This window comes from Arvicola amphibius, chromosome 6 (genome assembly GCF_903992535.2).
Source record: "Arvicola amphibius chromosome 6, mArvAmp1.2, whole genome shotgun sequence".
In the NCBI taxonomy this organism is placed as follows: domain Eukaryota; kingdom Metazoa; phylum Chordata; class Mammalia; order Rodentia; family Cricetidae; genus Arvicola; species Arvicola amphibius.
Window position 1 is genome coordinate 75,738,748 of NC_052052.2, and position 17,680 is coordinate 75,756,427.

Consider the following 17,680-nt stretch of genomic DNA (forward strand, 5'->3'; position numbering starts at 1 on the left):
TAACAAACTGTAATGCTTGCCAATGCCTGTAAGCACAGTTTATGCTCTATGTGCCTTTGTTTATGTCTGCCCATCTAACCCCTGAGTATCCCTGCAAACACCTGTCTAGGCTAATCTTTCTTGATCCCACAGCACTGTATTGGCCCCTCTTTTGTGGCATACACTCTTCCTCTAGTTGTTGTCCTTGGCTCCACCTCTCTGCTTCTTCTACCCTGTACCAGGTGAAGCACCATTGGCTGCATTTTAGGGGTGAGAGTAGGTGTTTATCTCTGAATCCAGTGCTTAACCCTATACTTGGCTCAGGAAATGTGAGTTTAGTGATTACATGAATGAATTATATGAATGAATATGGCAACCTGACCCACAAAAGAAGAGGTGTTAAGTGTAGGACAAGTCCTTTAATCCTTTTTTTAAAATTAGGCAAATTAGTTCCCTGATGAATGATTGATTGTGTCTTGTGGTTTTGTGAAAGGTGTTTCTCAAAATAATTAACAAACTGGACAGCATGGGCATCAGCCACTGAACAGATGTAGGCACTTAGACTGGTGTAGAGCTGGAGGCTGCCCTGGGCCATACCACCCTGCTGTTATTCTATTGTGGAGAGGACATTTAAGGGCCCACAGCAGGAACCAAAGTGGCTATAGAGGTTACAGTGGATGGGTTGGCCAGGATTTGTTTTTTAGTAGGCACAAGTATTTTAGCAACCAGTGCCTTCATGGTGCTTGAGTGACAGACCAGTCCTGTGCCTGGCTGGATGAGCAGTGATCCTCCTGTTGGCTCTGACAGTTCATGTGTTGGCACCTGGAGGGCCTCCTGAGAATATCAGCCTGGGTGAGAGGAGCCCTTGGGCTGACTGGGAATGGGAGCCAGGAGCTTTCTCCTGTTTCTGTCATTCCACTTAGGACAAGTGCAAGAACTAAGTCTTAGCCAATGGTTGGCGTTTTGATTTGGACCAAACTTAGTGGAACTGTTGAGGTGTACACAGCCTGTAGTAAGTTAGCTGTTTTGAAACTAGACGGTTTAGGTCAGGGAGTATTCTGGTTAGTTTTATGTCAACTTGACACAAGTTAGAGTCATCTAAAAGGGCAAAGCCTCAATTGAGAAAATGCCCCCATAAGATCCCGCTGTAGGATGTTTTCTTGATTAGTCATTGATGGGGTAGTGCCCAGCCCATTGTGGGTGGTGCTATATCTGTGTTGCTGGTTCTAGGTTCTAGAAGAAAGCAGGCTGAATGAGCCTTGGAGAACAAGCCAGTAAACAGCATCCCTCGATGGCCTCTGCTTCCAAGTTCCAGCCCTGTTTAAATTTCTGTCCTGGCTTCCTTCAGTGATGAACTATAATGTGGAAGTGTAAGCCAAAGAAACACTTTCCTCCTCAACTTGCTTTTGGTCGTTATGTTTCATTTCAACAATAGAAACCCTAACTAAGATAGGTAGTTTAGAGGGATGCATTTCTATGGAGTTATATGATTTAGTTATTAAACTTTGCTGCTGTAATGTTTTAGTTATATATAGTTAATTGAACAAAATGTTTATAATCGTATAAAGCTGGTTGAATATTTTAATATTTATTACATTTATTTTTTTGTGCTGTGTGGTATCTGTCCCTCATATAACTATGGGTACCAAGACATTGCATGGGCATTTGGTAGTATCCACATCTTAGCAATTTTTAAACTATTCTTCAAAAATGCTGAAGTATTTGGCAAAGGTTTTAATCTGTTGTGCAGGCCTTATTGAAGATTGCAGACAAGGAATTGTAAATTACATTTCAGAATTGTAAATTTCTGGTGTCAATTTAGGAACTCCCAGCTGTTGCAGTCATACTGTCTTTACTCTGTTCCAGTTGTTCTCACCCTTCGTAGTGCTGCGACCCATAGCCACAAAATGATTTTCATTGCTACTTCATAGCTGCAATTTTGGTATTGTTATGAATCGTGATGTAAATACCTGTGTTTTCCGATGGTCCTAGACCACCCCTGTTAAAGAGTTTGGTTGAGAATCACTTTTCTATTCACTCAAGAAACGTTTGCTTTTCAAATGGTTGTTCTTTCTGTGTAGAAAATGTGGATTTTTTTTTTTTTTTTTTTTTTTTGCTGTACCCTTGGCCATTGTGTGTTGATTTAGGATTTATCTTCTGCCCATTTTTACAAAGAGCTCAAGGCTGTGATGTTGTTTCTGTTCCTGCTGAGCATTGTGTCGTCCTGAGAATTAATGCCTGGGTGCCGAGGGAGCTGCAGAAGAATGTGTGAAGCTCCCTGGCTGTATGTAACTGGTCACAGCTGTGGTCTCCAACTTGCCTGATGACGTGGTTTGGAGATGTGGCTGCGTTTTGTGAGTGTTCAAATAAATGTCTTTGTTGTAGTATTGTGGCACAGCTGATGAAATAGGCCTCATCCATCTACCAGATCACCAAATTCCCTGATTAGCGGAAGTGATGCATTAAGCCTTCTCTTTACTGGTTTGCTGTCTCTTCAGATTGTTATCTGCACTGTACACATTTCCTTCAAGGCCTTAAGGAACAGGTGGCAGAGCAGAAACTGCCCCCTGCCCTTGTTGGGTACAGAATGTCAGTCATACTACTTATGATCTCTGGCCTTTGACAAGTCACCAGATCTCTTTGAAATGTCACAGATTCTAATTTGTCCTTCTGAGGGGATAAAGACTAATGGAGACACACTCATAAGTTTCCTCTAGTTTGTGTGCTCCAGAAGCCAGTGTAGAATAGTCTTGAGTTCAGTGACCATGAGGAACAACTTTGGGGACAACCTGGAGGTTCTCACAAACACTAGACGGAATGCTCTGGAGAAATGGAGAGAGTGCCATGGATTTTAAAGAGAAAGATCTTGGACTTTGGCCTCTGTCTTTGACTTAATATAGACCTAGTTACTCCTAAATGGTTGTGTGGTGTCTCCCTCTAAATTTTAGAATACCCAAGAGAGAATTGTGCTGGTTGAGCACGGCCCCAGAGCCTTGCTCACAAAGGAGCACTGTTGGCCTGTGCACTGCTGCTATGTCTCAGGGACATTCTAGTTAGGCAGGAGAATAGTGTTGAACAGGGCGATCACTCCTAAGGCTGTGGAGGATGCAGTGCAGAGCAACACATGGAGATGTGTGCCAAGTTCAGTGCCAGGTTGGGAGACCTCCTGTTGAACTGTTCTATGTTTAGAGATGCTCGTGGAGAGGGTTGGTGGCACCTGCTCAGCAGGTGGGTCTTACTGCCCACCAACCCTAGGCAGCCTAGCTCTCTTCTATGCCAAGGAGATCTACTGGCTGTCAGCTCTGCTGAGGGTGCCAAATGACTTCATTCTAATGGGGCATGAGTCAGTGCAGGGGAATAGGTGATTGATGAAATGGGACGCAAATGGCTCCGACGAGTTCATTTATTTAACATGGGTGAGCAATTTGCTTCTAGGAAGACGTTGACTCACTCTGACTTCCATTATGCAAAATATCCACAGGAATCTCTGCTCTTAAGATTCATATCAGTCCCTGTGTTCCCCTCTTACCTATTTAATCATCAGTTCAGTGAGTGTTTATGGCAGGATTTGATTTGTGCCTGACACCAGGCCTAGTTTAGGATAACCGCTATATGCTTTGCTCAGCCTGAACAGGTGGTTGGCACAAAAGCTCTGGGTAAAGGTGGGTGGGTGCTTCCAGGCCAGAGGAGGGTATCTTTCTTGACTAGAGAGGGCTTCCTCTAAGATTGGGTTTGAGAAGGTCCTACGAAATGTGGGAAGTGTTACTGGGGAGTGATAAACATCTCACCACCTCTGGGTTCTCTGAGGTTCTTTGAAACTTGGGGAGGGATTTCAGAGATCTCTGAGAGGAAAGACAGGAGAAAGGAATGAAGACAGATGCTAAGGAGTGTGGTGGCCTCAAAGCCCTGGCAAAGAGCTGCCAGGAAGAAGAGGAAAGGAGAACTGGGCTGGGTATCTGGGCCTTGGCCTGACAGTTCTCTTTACTGTGGTTCAGAGCCTGGCCTACTGAGATTCTCTGTCCACTAGAAGCCCATATTTACTACTTTATTTCCTAGCCCTTCTTGATTAACTTTGACATCACATGCAAGCACATAACCTGACTTTACTGATTATCAGTTAAGTGAACTCAAGTTACAACTGAACAATGGGAATATTGATATAGTGTCCAGGACTTCTGTAAAGTACCTAGCACAGCACCAGAGCACTGGGTTGGGACATAGAGCTGACACCAGGTGTCCCACTCCATCCCAGGCATTATGCGTTGATTAATTCATTTAATCTTTTTAACCTCTTAAGGAAGGCGTGGGTGTGCTGAGGAGCAGAGACTTGGTGCCCCATGACCTACCTCATGATCCTGATGTTGGGCTTGATCATCATCCTTGTGTCTTCATGTCTAGAATTTGGGAAAGGTATCCCCTTTACAGCTAGGTTGTGTTCACAGTCATTGAGAGATTACCCGGAGAACATTTAGCATAACAAGCCCACAAAGTCAGCACAGCTGGTAAAGGGGCAGGCAGAAATGTTGTGTTGTGAGACAGGATACAAAGAGAACACCAAGGACTTGGTGGCTTTCTTTATCTTGATGTCCTCTCAGGTGCTTATGTGCAGCTGAGAGCTGAGAGAACCCCATGGCGCACTGTTGTGTGCAGAAGCAGTTAGGAGTACCTGGGCATACTCTGTAGCGTGATTTACAGAAATGCTGGATATCTAGCTGGGTTACTAGCATCTCAGGCCTACCCTGGTGGTTTATTGTTTCAATCTTGAGTGCACAGCCCTGGGCTGAAGATCTGCCTGGCCTGGAAGGACAGCACTGTTTTCCTGAGTCAGTGTGCTTAGCCTTTTTTTTCTTACTGCATTCGTTTGCAGTCCAGCTGAAGTCAAAGACTTGTGCCCTACAAAAAAAAATGTTTAAATGCACAAAATTTATGGATGCATCAGTTGTGATGTAAACCAATATTTTGAAATTCAGTTATCAAAGTATAAAAAGTTTGCTCTAGAAATGATATTTGTAGTGTATTTAAATAACAAAAATTTGGTGATAAGTATAGTGACCACAGTAGCTTTGAAATAGAAGAATAAATGTTCTGAAATATCTTTGGCACTTACAAAATAATCTATTTTAGCTGGCAGAGTCATAGAGCTAGCCCTAGTGCTTGTGTTGTTTGTGGCAACTACAATAGAAGTGAATAGTGCTTCCAGTTAGAGGCTAGTGAACAGAGGATGAAGATGCACAGGGTTTCTGGTCACATTTGTGTAACCCATATATGTGTTGGTAAGGTTGAGAAGAGTGTCTGTGCATAGCGCGGCCACTTGTCCCTGAGGTGGATTTTCTCTTCAGCATTTGGAAAGTTCTTAGTTTTGGTTGCACACTGCTGGTAGGCTGTACACATTACCTTGGTCATTTTAACATTATTATTTTTTAAAAAATATTTATTTATTTATTATGTAAACAATATTCTGTCTGTGTGTATGTCTGCAGGCCAGAAGAGGGCACCAGACCTCATTATAGATGGTTGTGAGCCACCATGTGGTTGCTGGGAATTGAACTCAGGACCTTTGGAAGAGCAGGCAATGCTCTTAACCTCTGAGCCATCTCTCCAGCCCAACATTATTATTTTTGAGTTAATTTGAAGTTCATAAAAAATTCCTAAGAACAAACGGGTTTACCTTTTCTGAGTGATCTGAAAGTTGCACCATGAAGCCCTTGTCACCTTGGAGTCCTGTAAGCAGGCATTAACCAAAAGCAGGAACTTCACATAGACTGCACTGCCTACTAATTCTCAGAATTATTCACAGTTCTTCGGCTGCCTCAGGAATGCTTTGCACAAAGGTGCGATTTAGGATCCCATCTTGAGATTTCCAGTCTTGATTCTTTAGTCTCATGGCTTTGCTCCTTTGAAGTATGCAGATCAGTTCTGTGTTCATGTGGGACTGTATGCTTAATGTTTAATGATTTGATTTAGTTGGTGCATCTTTGGTGGGTGTTTCAGCGTTGTGGGATATTTGATCATACTGTGAAACTCTGAGACTGTGTTAACAATATCAACCTTGGATCAGCGGGTGGAGCCAGTGACTAGTTGACAGGAATTAGCTATAGAGAGTATGGAGGAGCTAGGAATATGGATAGAGAGAGGCACACAGGAAGGAGTAGGAGGGACTTGGAGATTTGCAGGCTTTTTTAGTTTGGGAATGAATGGAGAGATGCTATCCTGCCAAAAACAAAGGTCAGCTGGTTGCCTTTCAGCCTCTGTGAGCTAGCCAGTTTATACCCCAACACGTGACTCCCGAGTCTTTATTGGTAAGTAGAACAATGGAGACTTAGTTAAAAACTGCATTTGGTGGCAATGGCAGTACTGGTGCTGGTGGGACGAGAAGTCCTCCCAGGTCATAGCCTGAGTGGCATAGTACTGATGGGAGTTGGAGGTGGGGTGGGGAGAGCAGATGATAATTAAAATATTAGGAGATTCGGGTTTACCCGCTGTGCCAGAGTGGTGATGCTGTGTTCACACCTTCTTTTGTTCCATGATACACAGTCCATGTGTTTAGTAACTAATTGTGCTGGCTTTGTTAAGTTCACAAAGACTGTGTCTTCAGGAATCTGGACTATCCGGTTTCCTTTTTTCCTGTGTACAAAGGAAGAATATCAGGGTAGTGTTTTGAGTCTGTAAATAATCCTTATCCTCAAACACTCACCCTTTAGTTTTAGCATCCTTTTATGTCTCTTGGTCAATTTGTTTATTACAGTGACGATTGCCAAATGGTTATGTTTTCTAATCCCATCATTCTTCCCTCACTTATTAATTACCATTTTACTGTAAGGAAAAGCTCTTCTCATGTAGTCGTTTGTATTAATTTTTGACTTTGTGAATTCCTATCTTACATAATTATTTTGATGTTCAAACTGTCTCATGTTTACCTGGCAAGAGCTTTTTTGAAAATGACCTCAGTATCTTCTGGACAAAGTTTCATCATTATTAGCCATTTATTTATTAGCTTTGTGGGATTATAATTGAAAACCTCAAGTTTTGGTGGCTGAGGCTATAGTTTATTGACATGTGGAGTGCTTGCCTAACATTCACAATTCCCTGGGTTCAGTCCCTAGCACCAGTACCACATACACACACACACACACACACACACACACACACACACACACACACACACACACAAGGTATACCGTTTAATATTTTGATAGCCATTGTGAAATCACCACAGTCAAGATACCTAACATAGTCATCACCTCAGAGTGTTTCCATGGTGTTTTTGAAGAGCATGTTTACGATCTACCTTTGTAGCGGATGTCAAGTACAAGACGCTGTTGTTCACTTTGGTCCTCATGCTGTGTGCTACCTCTCTGGGACTTACTAGTATAACTGAAACTCTGTTTGATGGCTTGCACCTCTATTTCTCCATCCCTTCACAGGTCCTAGCAATCAATGCTCAGATAATTAAGAATGTATTTTCTGGCACAACAGAATGCTGGAGGCACATTTTCTTGTCTTTGATTTCGTCTGTCCAGTACTGGAGTTAGCTGTTTTTCCATATGTCTCTGGTTCCTTGGCATAATTTATCTTAATCTGCTCTGTAATTTCATAAGGTTATAGTCATTGTTGATTGCTTTTTAGGTGGGAACGTCAAAGCTTTTAATAAGCAACTTTCCAAATCCCCAAATTGTGAAGTGGCTGTACCAGAATTTGAACTTGAAGGCTAGTTCACATTTGTGAATGCTGATCCACAAAACTGTGTCCCCATTTTATACCAGAGGAACTGATCCTCGTAGGGTTGACAGTCTGCTTTTCCAAGACTGTTTTGCTAATTAGCAGTGGTCCAGCCTAGCCTCTGTCATCACCCTGTTCTGGGCACTGTCAAGTGCCATTCACTTGACCTCTTCCACTCTCCCATATGGCTCTGTTTCAGGTTTTGCTGGGTTTTGCTTTGTGAGTGTTTCGGAGAAGCAGCATCTAGTGTGGTGAGCTATTTCGTAGAGTGTCCTGACATCAGGCCAGCAGCACTGAGCCAGTGTGGCTGAATCAGGTGGCTTTGAGGATCTTTCACAAACAGCTTTTGGATGTTGGTAGCATGGCTCTCTACTTTGTGTTGAGTATTAGTTAGCTTCATGTTACTATAGTGAAACACATAAGATGATTAACTTATAAAGGGAAAGGGTTTTTTTTAGCATATTGTTTTGGAGGTTCCAACCCAGGATTGGAGTTAATTATGTTGAGCAGGCAGTGAAAGCGAAAATCTGGCAGAAAAACTCACTTCAGGTCTAGGAAGCAAAAGAAAGAGAAGAAGAGGATAGGGTCCTACAGTTCCTCTTAAGGGTGCATCCTCAATGACCTAGCACCTCCCACCAGGCTCCAAGTCTCAAAGCTTCTGCTACCTCCCAGTGGTACCACCCTGATGGACCTTTGGGCACTGTGCAGACTGTCATTCCCAACTTCTCCTGAAGGTGGTGCTGTGTGACTGTGGCCTGAGCTTGAGTCTGGCTCAGAGCCTTCAGTCTGTGGTTTTAAAAATCCAGAGCTAGACACATGTGTTTGCATAATGGCAGGCCTTATTCTTTGGCTTATGCCCTAATGTCAGATGCCCATTGTCATTTCCAGGAAAAGCAACAGTCAGACTCTGAAGGGCTGACGGGGGACTTAAAGACGGAACAGAGCATCTATGCCCATCTGGCGAAGACTCTGGAGGACTCAGATAGGTAAGTTTCTCTTCAAATACCACAACCACACCTACTTCCTGCTTAGTCCTGCTGGTTTCTGAGTTCGGGGCCTGGGGGTGAGGTGGGGGGTGGAGTGGGGATCACAAATCCCACCAGACGTAGTAAACTTTCAAAGCTGGTGAGTCTCCTTTAATGGTCAAATCTACGTATTATCAATCAGTCAATCAGGATTGTCTGATTAGAGCAACAAAATTAGTGTTAAAACAGAGTGAATGTTCTGAGTTTACAGTTCTTGATTGTGGATCTTGGAAGTTGTTCCATGTACCTTCCACGAGGAAAATTCTATTGCACATGATCCTCCAAAGCCAAGAAAGGTTAGGTGACTTGTCCAGAGCCATACAGGTGTGTTGGCAGACCCCTGGGATTTGGCCCCATCTTCATGTCTTGAAGTGAGTCATGTCTGTAGAATTGCTGAAATCATTTGGTGCTGTTGAGCGTGGAGAGGAAAGGCAGCTGTGGCTGATGATGTCGCTGTCAGCCTCCTGTCACGAGCTCTAGCTCTGTGTACCCAGGCAAGTGGCTTGTTCTGACCTCTTTTTGCACCTCTCTAAATCATCTGTCTATCCTCAGGGTAGTTCTAATTGTAAGGCTATGGTATCTGGTGTTCATTTCAGAACAGTAGAGGAACAGAGGTAGGTGTGGTTGTGATGAGACAAGATTGATCACAGCTTCCTGGTTATTAGTCTAGGGTGTGGAGATGTGCAGAAGGGATTCCTTACTTTACTTTGTCTTTTTTAAAAAATAATTTTCAAACTTTCCATAGTTAAAAACGTGACCGTCCCATTTCCTTCACCTATGCCCTTTGCTCTTGCTGCACTGGGCTCTTCAGTATTCCCTGGACCGTGCAAACCTGCCTCTGCCATCAGCTGCTGCCCCACTGTCCCTGCCCTTCCTTGAACTGTCTCATAGCATGCCTTCAGGTTAGCCCAGATGTTACTCTGTAAGGAGGCCCATCTGATTCTCAAGTCAGCTGCCCCTCTGTACCCCTCCCCTTCTCTCAGGGCAGGATTGTCTGCAAGGCCTGACAGCAGGTGCTAGGGAGTACTGCTTAGGAATGCCCTCCTGTAGCACTGACCCTCCAGGTTATGAGGTAATTCCCAGATTCAGAGGTGAAATGAGTTTAGATACGACGGAAAACATGCTGCTGGAACTAGGTGTGGACACAGCTAAGGAAGCCTGGCCATTTCACTCTGGAAAGGGCATGGAGTCAGGGGAGAGAGAGAACAACTTTTTCTTTCATTGTACAGTATCTCTGACAGAAGCCAGCATAGATTCTGGACTCAGAGACTTTCTGGGTCAATGTGACTGCTTTTAAGAACTCTCAGCATCCAAATGGTTCCCAGTCTCATAGCTCTTTCCTAGTGAATAAAAACATGGATGAGACTGAAGAGGGTAATGGACAAGGATGCTTAAAAGGTTTCATACTCATCTTCAGGCTTAGATCCAAACCCCAGCCCCAGCACTTAGCAGGTTTGAGCTTGTGGGTTTCATCTCTAACACTGAGCCTCAGTATGTGTGTTTATAGTGCAGAGATGGGCTGGCCTGCCTACCCTCTTAACCTAACCTTTGCCTATCTCCCAACACATTTCTATGCTTCCCTTCCTCCCTCTCTCTCTCCCTCCCTTCCTTCCTCTCTCCCTTCCCTCCCTCTCTCCCTTCCTCCCTTCTTACCCTCCTCATTTCCATCCTGCCCATCTTTTATCCTATGCACTTTCAACTTACCTGCCTCCAAACCTGCTTAGTTAGTTTATCTATTTCTCTATCTACCTCCTGTCTGCCTGCCTTGATAACATTGCTCTATAAGAAATAGTGGTTTGAATGAGAATGGCCCCTTGGTCCTTGTTGCTGGAACTGTTTGAGATGGATAAGGAGCTACTGTGGGTGGGCCTTGAGGGTTGGAAACCCACACCATTCTCAGTTTGCTGTCTGACTTTTGCTTGTGTATGGTCATGGGCTCATCACTCTCTGAAGCTGTAAGGTACAATAAACTCTTTCTTCTTTAGGCAGTAGTAGGCATCTCAGCACTATAGAAAAGTAACTAAGACACAAGGTCTGATACTATGTAAACTTCAGTGCCCTCTGGCAGGCAGGAAGCTTTCAATAAATGGCAGCACTTATTAGGAATAGCAACACCAAAAGCCCAGCCTCCCGGTCCCAGCCTGTATGTGTGTATGTGTGTGTGTGTGTGTGTGTGTGTGTGTATTTGGATCTTCAGACCTTGGAGCAGAGGACACAGTTGCAGATGAGAGCCATTGAGTTCCTGTTTCTAGTTTTATTACTGCTCACTCTGGAAATGTAGTAAATGTACCTATAAGTATACTTGTGATTAAAGTGAGAAAGGAAGGGACAGCCCCCATGAGCTGGGTCACTTTAGACTGGTAGTATTCAGAAGCCGGTGACTTTAATTCCATATTACAGAATGGAAAATGCTTGCTAGGATGTTAAGGGCCCATTTGACTCTCGTTGAGGCTCTCAGACTCTACTGTGAAGAATGATCAGAGTTCAGACCTTCTAGGCTTCTGAGCTGATGTCCTTGTGGATATACCCTCACCCCATGGATGAGTTCAGTTGTTGCTTAGTCTCAGCAGTATGGGGATATTTGGGACTGGATCTGTTTAGATCACAGGGACACACAGATCATATAGTACCCACTATGTACTGTAGGCTTTATAGATCATATAGTACACACTAAAGATGTGAGATATCCTTCTATATGTTTGCTTTTATTGGTTAATGAATAAAGCTGTTTTGGCTAATGACTTAGCAGAGTAAAGTCAGGCAGGAAATCTGAACAGAGATTATATATAGAGAGTAGGTAGAGTCAGAGAGATGCCATGTAGTTGCTGAAGGAGACAGGTAGCTGGAACTTACCAGTAGGCCTCAGCCTCATGATTATACACAGATTAATAGAAATGAGTTAATTTTAGATGTAGGAGCTAGCTAGAAATACACCTAAGTTATTGACCAAGCAGTAATTAATATAATTTCTCTGTGATTATTCGGGTCTGGGCAGCTGGGAACAAAAGAGCAGCCTCCACTTACAATGTACCATAGGCACTATAGATCATTTAATACACACTATGTACTGTAGACTTTATAGATCCATAGTACATACTATGTACTGTAGACTTTATAGATAATATAGTACACACTATGTATCATGGACTTTATAGATCATACTATACACACTATGTGCTATAGGCTTTATAGATAATGCAGTACACACTATGTACCGTAGGCATTGTAGGTCATAAAATATACACTATGTACCGTAGGCTTTATAGATCATATAATATACTCTATGTGCCACGGGCTTTATAGATCATATAGTACACACCATGTACCGTCGGCTTTATAGATCATATAGTACACACTATGTACTGTAGGATGTTAGTAATATCCCTAGTCCTGCCTGCAAGCTGGTGCCACAGTGCCCCATCCCAGTATGGTTGTGGCAACCACAAATGTCTTTAGATATGGCCGTATGTCTTCTATAGTTGTAAAATTCTCTCCAGATGAAATTCCCTGCTGTAATTCCCAAGAACCAAAATTTCTAGCTTATCAGATGAGGAAGGAGGGAAATGATATAGATTCTTGCTGAGTGTCCACCAAGCTTTCTCATGTAACATTCTCACTTAATCCCCAAAACCAGCTCAAAGGAAAGATGTTATTATCTCATTTTATAGCTGAGACATCTTAGTGGACTGACCTGGGTCTATAGACTGGGTTAGTGGCACTTCCTTCTTTTGAACTTTGTGTTTCTGCTCCTGGCCATTCCCTTCTGCGACCCTGTTTCAAGAAGAATGTTCAGTGCCTGTTTTTCTCTGAGCAAAACACCTTTGTTCTGCTGGCTACTCATACATTGCAAGGACTCTTGAGTTGGGAAAACCTAAGTGATAGACCTGAAGCATGAGCCTAATGGCAGGAGCTTCACTAAAACTCTCTCCTTTGCTTCCAAGTTAAATGTTTTGGCAGCATGCCACATGCAAGCCAAGCCAGTGCTGTGCCTTACCTCTGGAAGGGTTTCCATCTGCTAAACAAATTGATCATTGAGATTATTTGGAAGTGGAAGTAGGTAAAAGTTTCCTCTAGGTCCTTCCTTTGCATGGAGACTGCTTCACAACGAACTGTCCTCAACACACAAGCAGATAAGAATACATAGAGTGGCTTATTTCCTCCGGTGTGTGTGTGTGTGTGTGTGTGTCTCTGTGTGTGTGTGTCGATAGATATAGATGTAGATGTAGATATGGATATAGATATATTCCATTGATGGAACTGGAGAAGTGGGGCTTGAGTCTTGCACACATATGCCCAGCAATAGCTTCTAGCCACTCTGGGAAAATATGATAAAAACTTATGAGCCTTCTTCCTAGAAAAATCCATATATATATATATATATATATATATATATATATATATATATATATATACATTTTTACAGATAATTACAGAGCAGTGATAAATCCTTTCAGGGAACAGTATGTCAGATATTGGTTGTTTAAAAATGAAACTTTCTGCTGGGCAGTGGTGGCGCATACCTATAATCCCAGCACTTGGGAGGCAGAGGCAGGTGGATTTGTGAGTTTGAGGCCAGCCTGATCTACAGAGTGAGTTCCAGAACTGCCAGAGATATACAGAGAAACCCTGTCTCGAACAACAGAATCAAAAACAAAACAAAAATAAGTAACCCAAATGTCAAACTTCACAGTAGGCTCAGAGCTCTGCTTTGTGGACTGTATCTCTAGTACAGGTGTCAGCTGGATCTCCATGCTCCTCTGAGAGATGGGTGTGTGTCTTTCAGATCATGTGACACTTGCACATGGATGTAAGTCCAAAGCCTCCATGTGAATCTTCACTGTCTAGTAGAATAGCTATTAGCTAAGTGGCTACTTACACTTAGACTTACTTTCAATTTAACAACATTAAACATTCAGTTCCTTGGTACATTAAGCCCCATTTCAGATGCTGAGTAGGCACATTAGCTAGTGGTTGCTGTTTTAGACAGTATATAGAACATGCCTGTCACTGGAGGAAGTTGGACAGAGTTCCTCATGATTGCTGCGGCTCTAACAGGCATGCCTTTTTCATGGCCTCATTGGGTTCTGGGCTTCTTGAACTGTGTTGACCCACATGTGAAACTCAAAAAACATCCCCTCCTCTGGAAAAGCTCATTCATACTGTGCATTTCAAGCTTGGCTGAGTTAGTGCAGTACAGTTCTGTGGACCCTGAATTGGTCTGTTTCTGTCTTGCTGTGAATTCACATTTTCTTAATTTTTCCCCGCATGGCCCTCACCCTAACCCTCACTCCTACTCCAGAATGACCCCTTTAATGGGAACAGAGTAGAAATCTGATTTCTCTCTCCTGAAGCCTAAGTGCTAGGTGAGAGACTCTTAGTAGCTAAGCCTTCTCAAGGCATTATTCCAAACAGTAGACCATTCTGGAGAATTAGATTCTTTCCACTTGCTATGTCTCTAGTAGACACTAGTAAGGAATGAGTTTAAATAAGTTGGGAACAGTCTCGTGATTTTATATTATATGCTCAGTTAAAAATGTTCAGAACTTTCACAGATGTAGGAGACTAAGCAAGAAACACATAGTTCTCCCTTGCACGTCCAGTGGCATTGAGACTGTGTGGAAATACTAGTGGAGAAAAAGACTCAGGAGAAATAGCATGTGTTGATCAGAGCATGGTAGCAATTTTTATTTCTTTGTGCTTGTATATTTACCTTTTTCTGTAATAAACACATTTACCTTTATAACTAGAAAAAACCAAACATACAAGTGATATGCAAGCCACAGCTTTGTTGGGCTTTGCATCTTCAAGCACAAATTAGCCTGTTGTATAATTTCTGTTTTGTTTTACCTAGTATCAGCGACCTGCAGGCTGAGCTGAAAGAGGTTCTTGTCCTGCGGAAGCAGCTGGAGCAGGATGTGCTTGCCTATCGGAATCTGCAGAAGGCCCTGCAGGAACAGCTCAGTGAAATTCAGAGGCGAGAAGGTACACACTCCTTTCTATGACTATCCTGTTGGTTGTTTTATGTGGAGGATCTTGATTGAACTGGAAGGAACCCTAGACCAGGAAGTAGTATGGCCACATGGTGCTATTTGATGACTGAGTCTGCTTCTATCTGGTTTCAGCCTTCCAGGTGGAAGGGCCTATTAAAGTCTATTCTGTAGAGGGTCTATGGTAGGTTTGCATCCTGCCCTTCTATAGGCATCATTTGCTACTCTAGCTCCAGATAACCTGAGGGACTGGAAGCCCCATTGTCTGGTAATCAATCCTCATTGACTGGACTTTTCCTGCCCTAGCTCCTTGAAGAGGACCATGCATACAGACATGAAGCAAGATTGCTGTTTTAGATTCACATAGGGAGGGCAGCAGGACCAGGGCCCATGGGATAGCACGGCAGTACCCATTGTAGTATATCTGGGTCCTCTGCCATGCTATAAACTGGGATCCTTATAACTTGGTTTATATCTTGTTTCTTTCTGCACATCCAGCCCAGAGCTTGGCATATGGAGACATGAGCCTGTAGTGCAGGCAAAATTACTTTTTCTCTGAAGGTCATGCTTTAACCCTGTGTGTTTCATCTCCCCTACCTGACTCTGTGGCAGTTGCTCTAGGTGGAAAGCATGAGAATTGGGATTGGGGGATGTGTTTCTAATCCTCTTTTCTTCCTGTCTCCATCGCACATTTTGTTTTGTTTGTTTTTATGCAGAAGAACCATTTTCACTTTACAGTGATCAGACATCATATCTAAGTATTTGCCTTGAAGAGCACAATCAGCTCCAAGTGGAGCGTTTCTCTCAAGAAGAACTCAAGAAGAAGGTATTATCCTGACCTCTTTGCTTTTTGAATTGTCCTTACCTCTTTAGTTCCTGATCTCAGAGGTGTGTTGTTCTCACGCTCCCGTCCTGACCACCCTCTCTTTTCTTCATTGCTTCAAGACTCCTCATGTGTCCTTCACATCTATATGCACAAACAAGGTAGATTTTGTTTTTAAAAGAATCTTTTGAGAAAGTAATCAGACATTGGCATTTGGAGCTCAATTGCCTATGCACTTGGCCTAGCAAGAGCTGGGCCTGGAGTTAGAGTGCTGGGCTGTGATGTCTTCTGTGGAGTCTGTTGCTCTATCCCCTTTGGTGTTTTGACTCTTTCTTTGTCTTATGCAGTTCTCCAAGTGCTCCAAATGTGGCAGCCCAGAACAGTGAATTTCTTTGTATCACTGGTTCTTCATTATAAAACAGCCTCTCCAACTCCTCAGAGGTTTTACGGGGAATGGTTGACAAAAGCTCACAGGAGTTATTGCTTTATTAAGGACAACTTGTATGACTGATGTTGCTAACTGGGTATAAAGAGAAGGAGGTCTCTACTATCAAGGAAGCTCTGACGTAGTTGGAAAAACTCTAGCTCTGGCGTATCTTTCCTTCAGAATGCTCAGACACAGACAGAATGGTGTTAGCTGCCATTGACCAAGTGCCTTAGTGCGTTGTGTCTGTGATCATGTGAGTTCTCATTCTGTAGACCTATGCTATTCTAACCTTGTCTAACACAGAAGCTGAGGCTAGCTCAGGTCGCCTCCGCACAAGTTGTACTCCTCTGCCTTGAAGTGAGACTTCTATCTCTCTGCTCTTACCTCCAGGTCAGTGAGCTCATACAGCTTGTGAAGGACCTGCACACAGACAATCAGCACCTGAAGAAAACCATTTTTGATCTCTCTTCCCTGGGTTTCCAAGGAAACGACAGACTTGAGTCAACAAAACAAACAGAGGTAAGAAGAAATGTTCTTGTTGTTCGGTCATTGCAGAAACAACCCTCACCACCCACCCCTTCCCCTGCTTTTTAAGACTATCTATCTGAGGGAGTTCTTTGAAATTCTTTCTGCTAGAATGGAGTCTTGAGGGACCAGTTGATCATTAGGTCTGTCCACAGGCTTCCTCCAGCTCAGATCATATCTTATCAGAAAAGTTTGGTATCTTATAATGCTGTTACTATGGCCTAGCTCTGGCTCTTTGCTGCAGGTGGCATATCTGGATGAGCGGTGTGGTCTCAGAGTTGTTTGTAGAGTAGCTATGGCTCCAGAGAGCATGGATAATGTGGATGCAGCCTTGGAATATCCATAACTTAAAGGAAGATGTCTACACACTCCACATGGCCTTTCACCCTGGTCACTTCTCGGTGTCACTGCTGACCTATGTCTCTTTTCCTACATTTGTAACCATGCTGCACAAGGAAGGAAGGACCTTGACACTGTGTTGGGGGAGGGAGACATTGCCTTCCTGTAGCCTTGACTAACCCATTTCTCCTGTGAAAAGACCTGGCTCCATATGTGCATTAACAGCATTTCTGAAACCAGGGTTATTTTGACCATTGTACCAGAGTCCCTCAAGAACAAAACTGGGCTTTTCCTGAGGCATCAAGTCCATATAGGCCTCATATCTGTGGCCACACTATTTCTTGGGAAAGGTTTATGGGCTGTCTCTTCCCACCTTCCCAGTGGGAATTGCTCAGAGGCACTGTATTTATGCACTGCCTTGGCCGTCTGCTTTCTTTGAGACAGGGATTATTATTGATCTTGGCCTCCAGGGCTCCAGATAATTTTGAAAAGCAAGAGCAATGGCAAGCCACTTACAGGAGAAACAAGTCTCCCAGCTTACTTCCTCTGAGGCTGTGTTTTTAATAAGCAGCTCCTTCTTCACGAGCTCCATTTGAGCTGTAAATGCCGAGTTTTGTTTGTTCATTTGCCCTTTGGAAAAAATCTGTTAAATGTCCCATTATGTCCTTTGGAGAACAGAGGCCTTTTCCTCTGCCCACTCTAAGATCTTAATACCAGTCAATTCAGATTTGAGTCATTTGTCAGATTGCCCTTCAATTTGATGTTCCCTGGGGGGGAAAAAAAAAAAAGCCTTTTCCTTTATAACACAGTTCCCTTGGCTTTCCCCAGGATGGGATAGGAAAAGCTGAATGGAAAG

The 17,680-nt window shown here is 43.3% G+C and overlaps 1 protein-coding gene across 9 annotated transcripts in view; it reads left to right on the plus strand.

Moving 5' to 3' along the window:
* Cdk5rap2 (CDK5 regulatory subunit associated protein 2) overlaps window positions 1–17,680 on the plus strand; it is a 183,163-nt gene that overhangs the window by 90,552 nt on the left and 74,931 nt on the right. For all 9 annotated transcript variants that reach the window (XM_038334749.1, XM_038334754.2, XM_038334753.1 and 6 more), the window contains 4 exons: window positions 8,587–8,684; window positions 14,575–14,705; window positions 15,427–15,536; window positions 16,351–16,479. In XM_038334749.1, coding sequence (XP_038190677.1) covers window positions 8,587–8,684; window positions 14,575–14,705; window positions 15,427–15,536; window positions 16,351–16,479 — 468 coding nt within the window. The remainder of the gene's footprint in view (window positions 1–8,586; window positions 8,685–14,574; window positions 14,706–15,426; window positions 15,537–16,350; window positions 16,480–17,680) is intronic.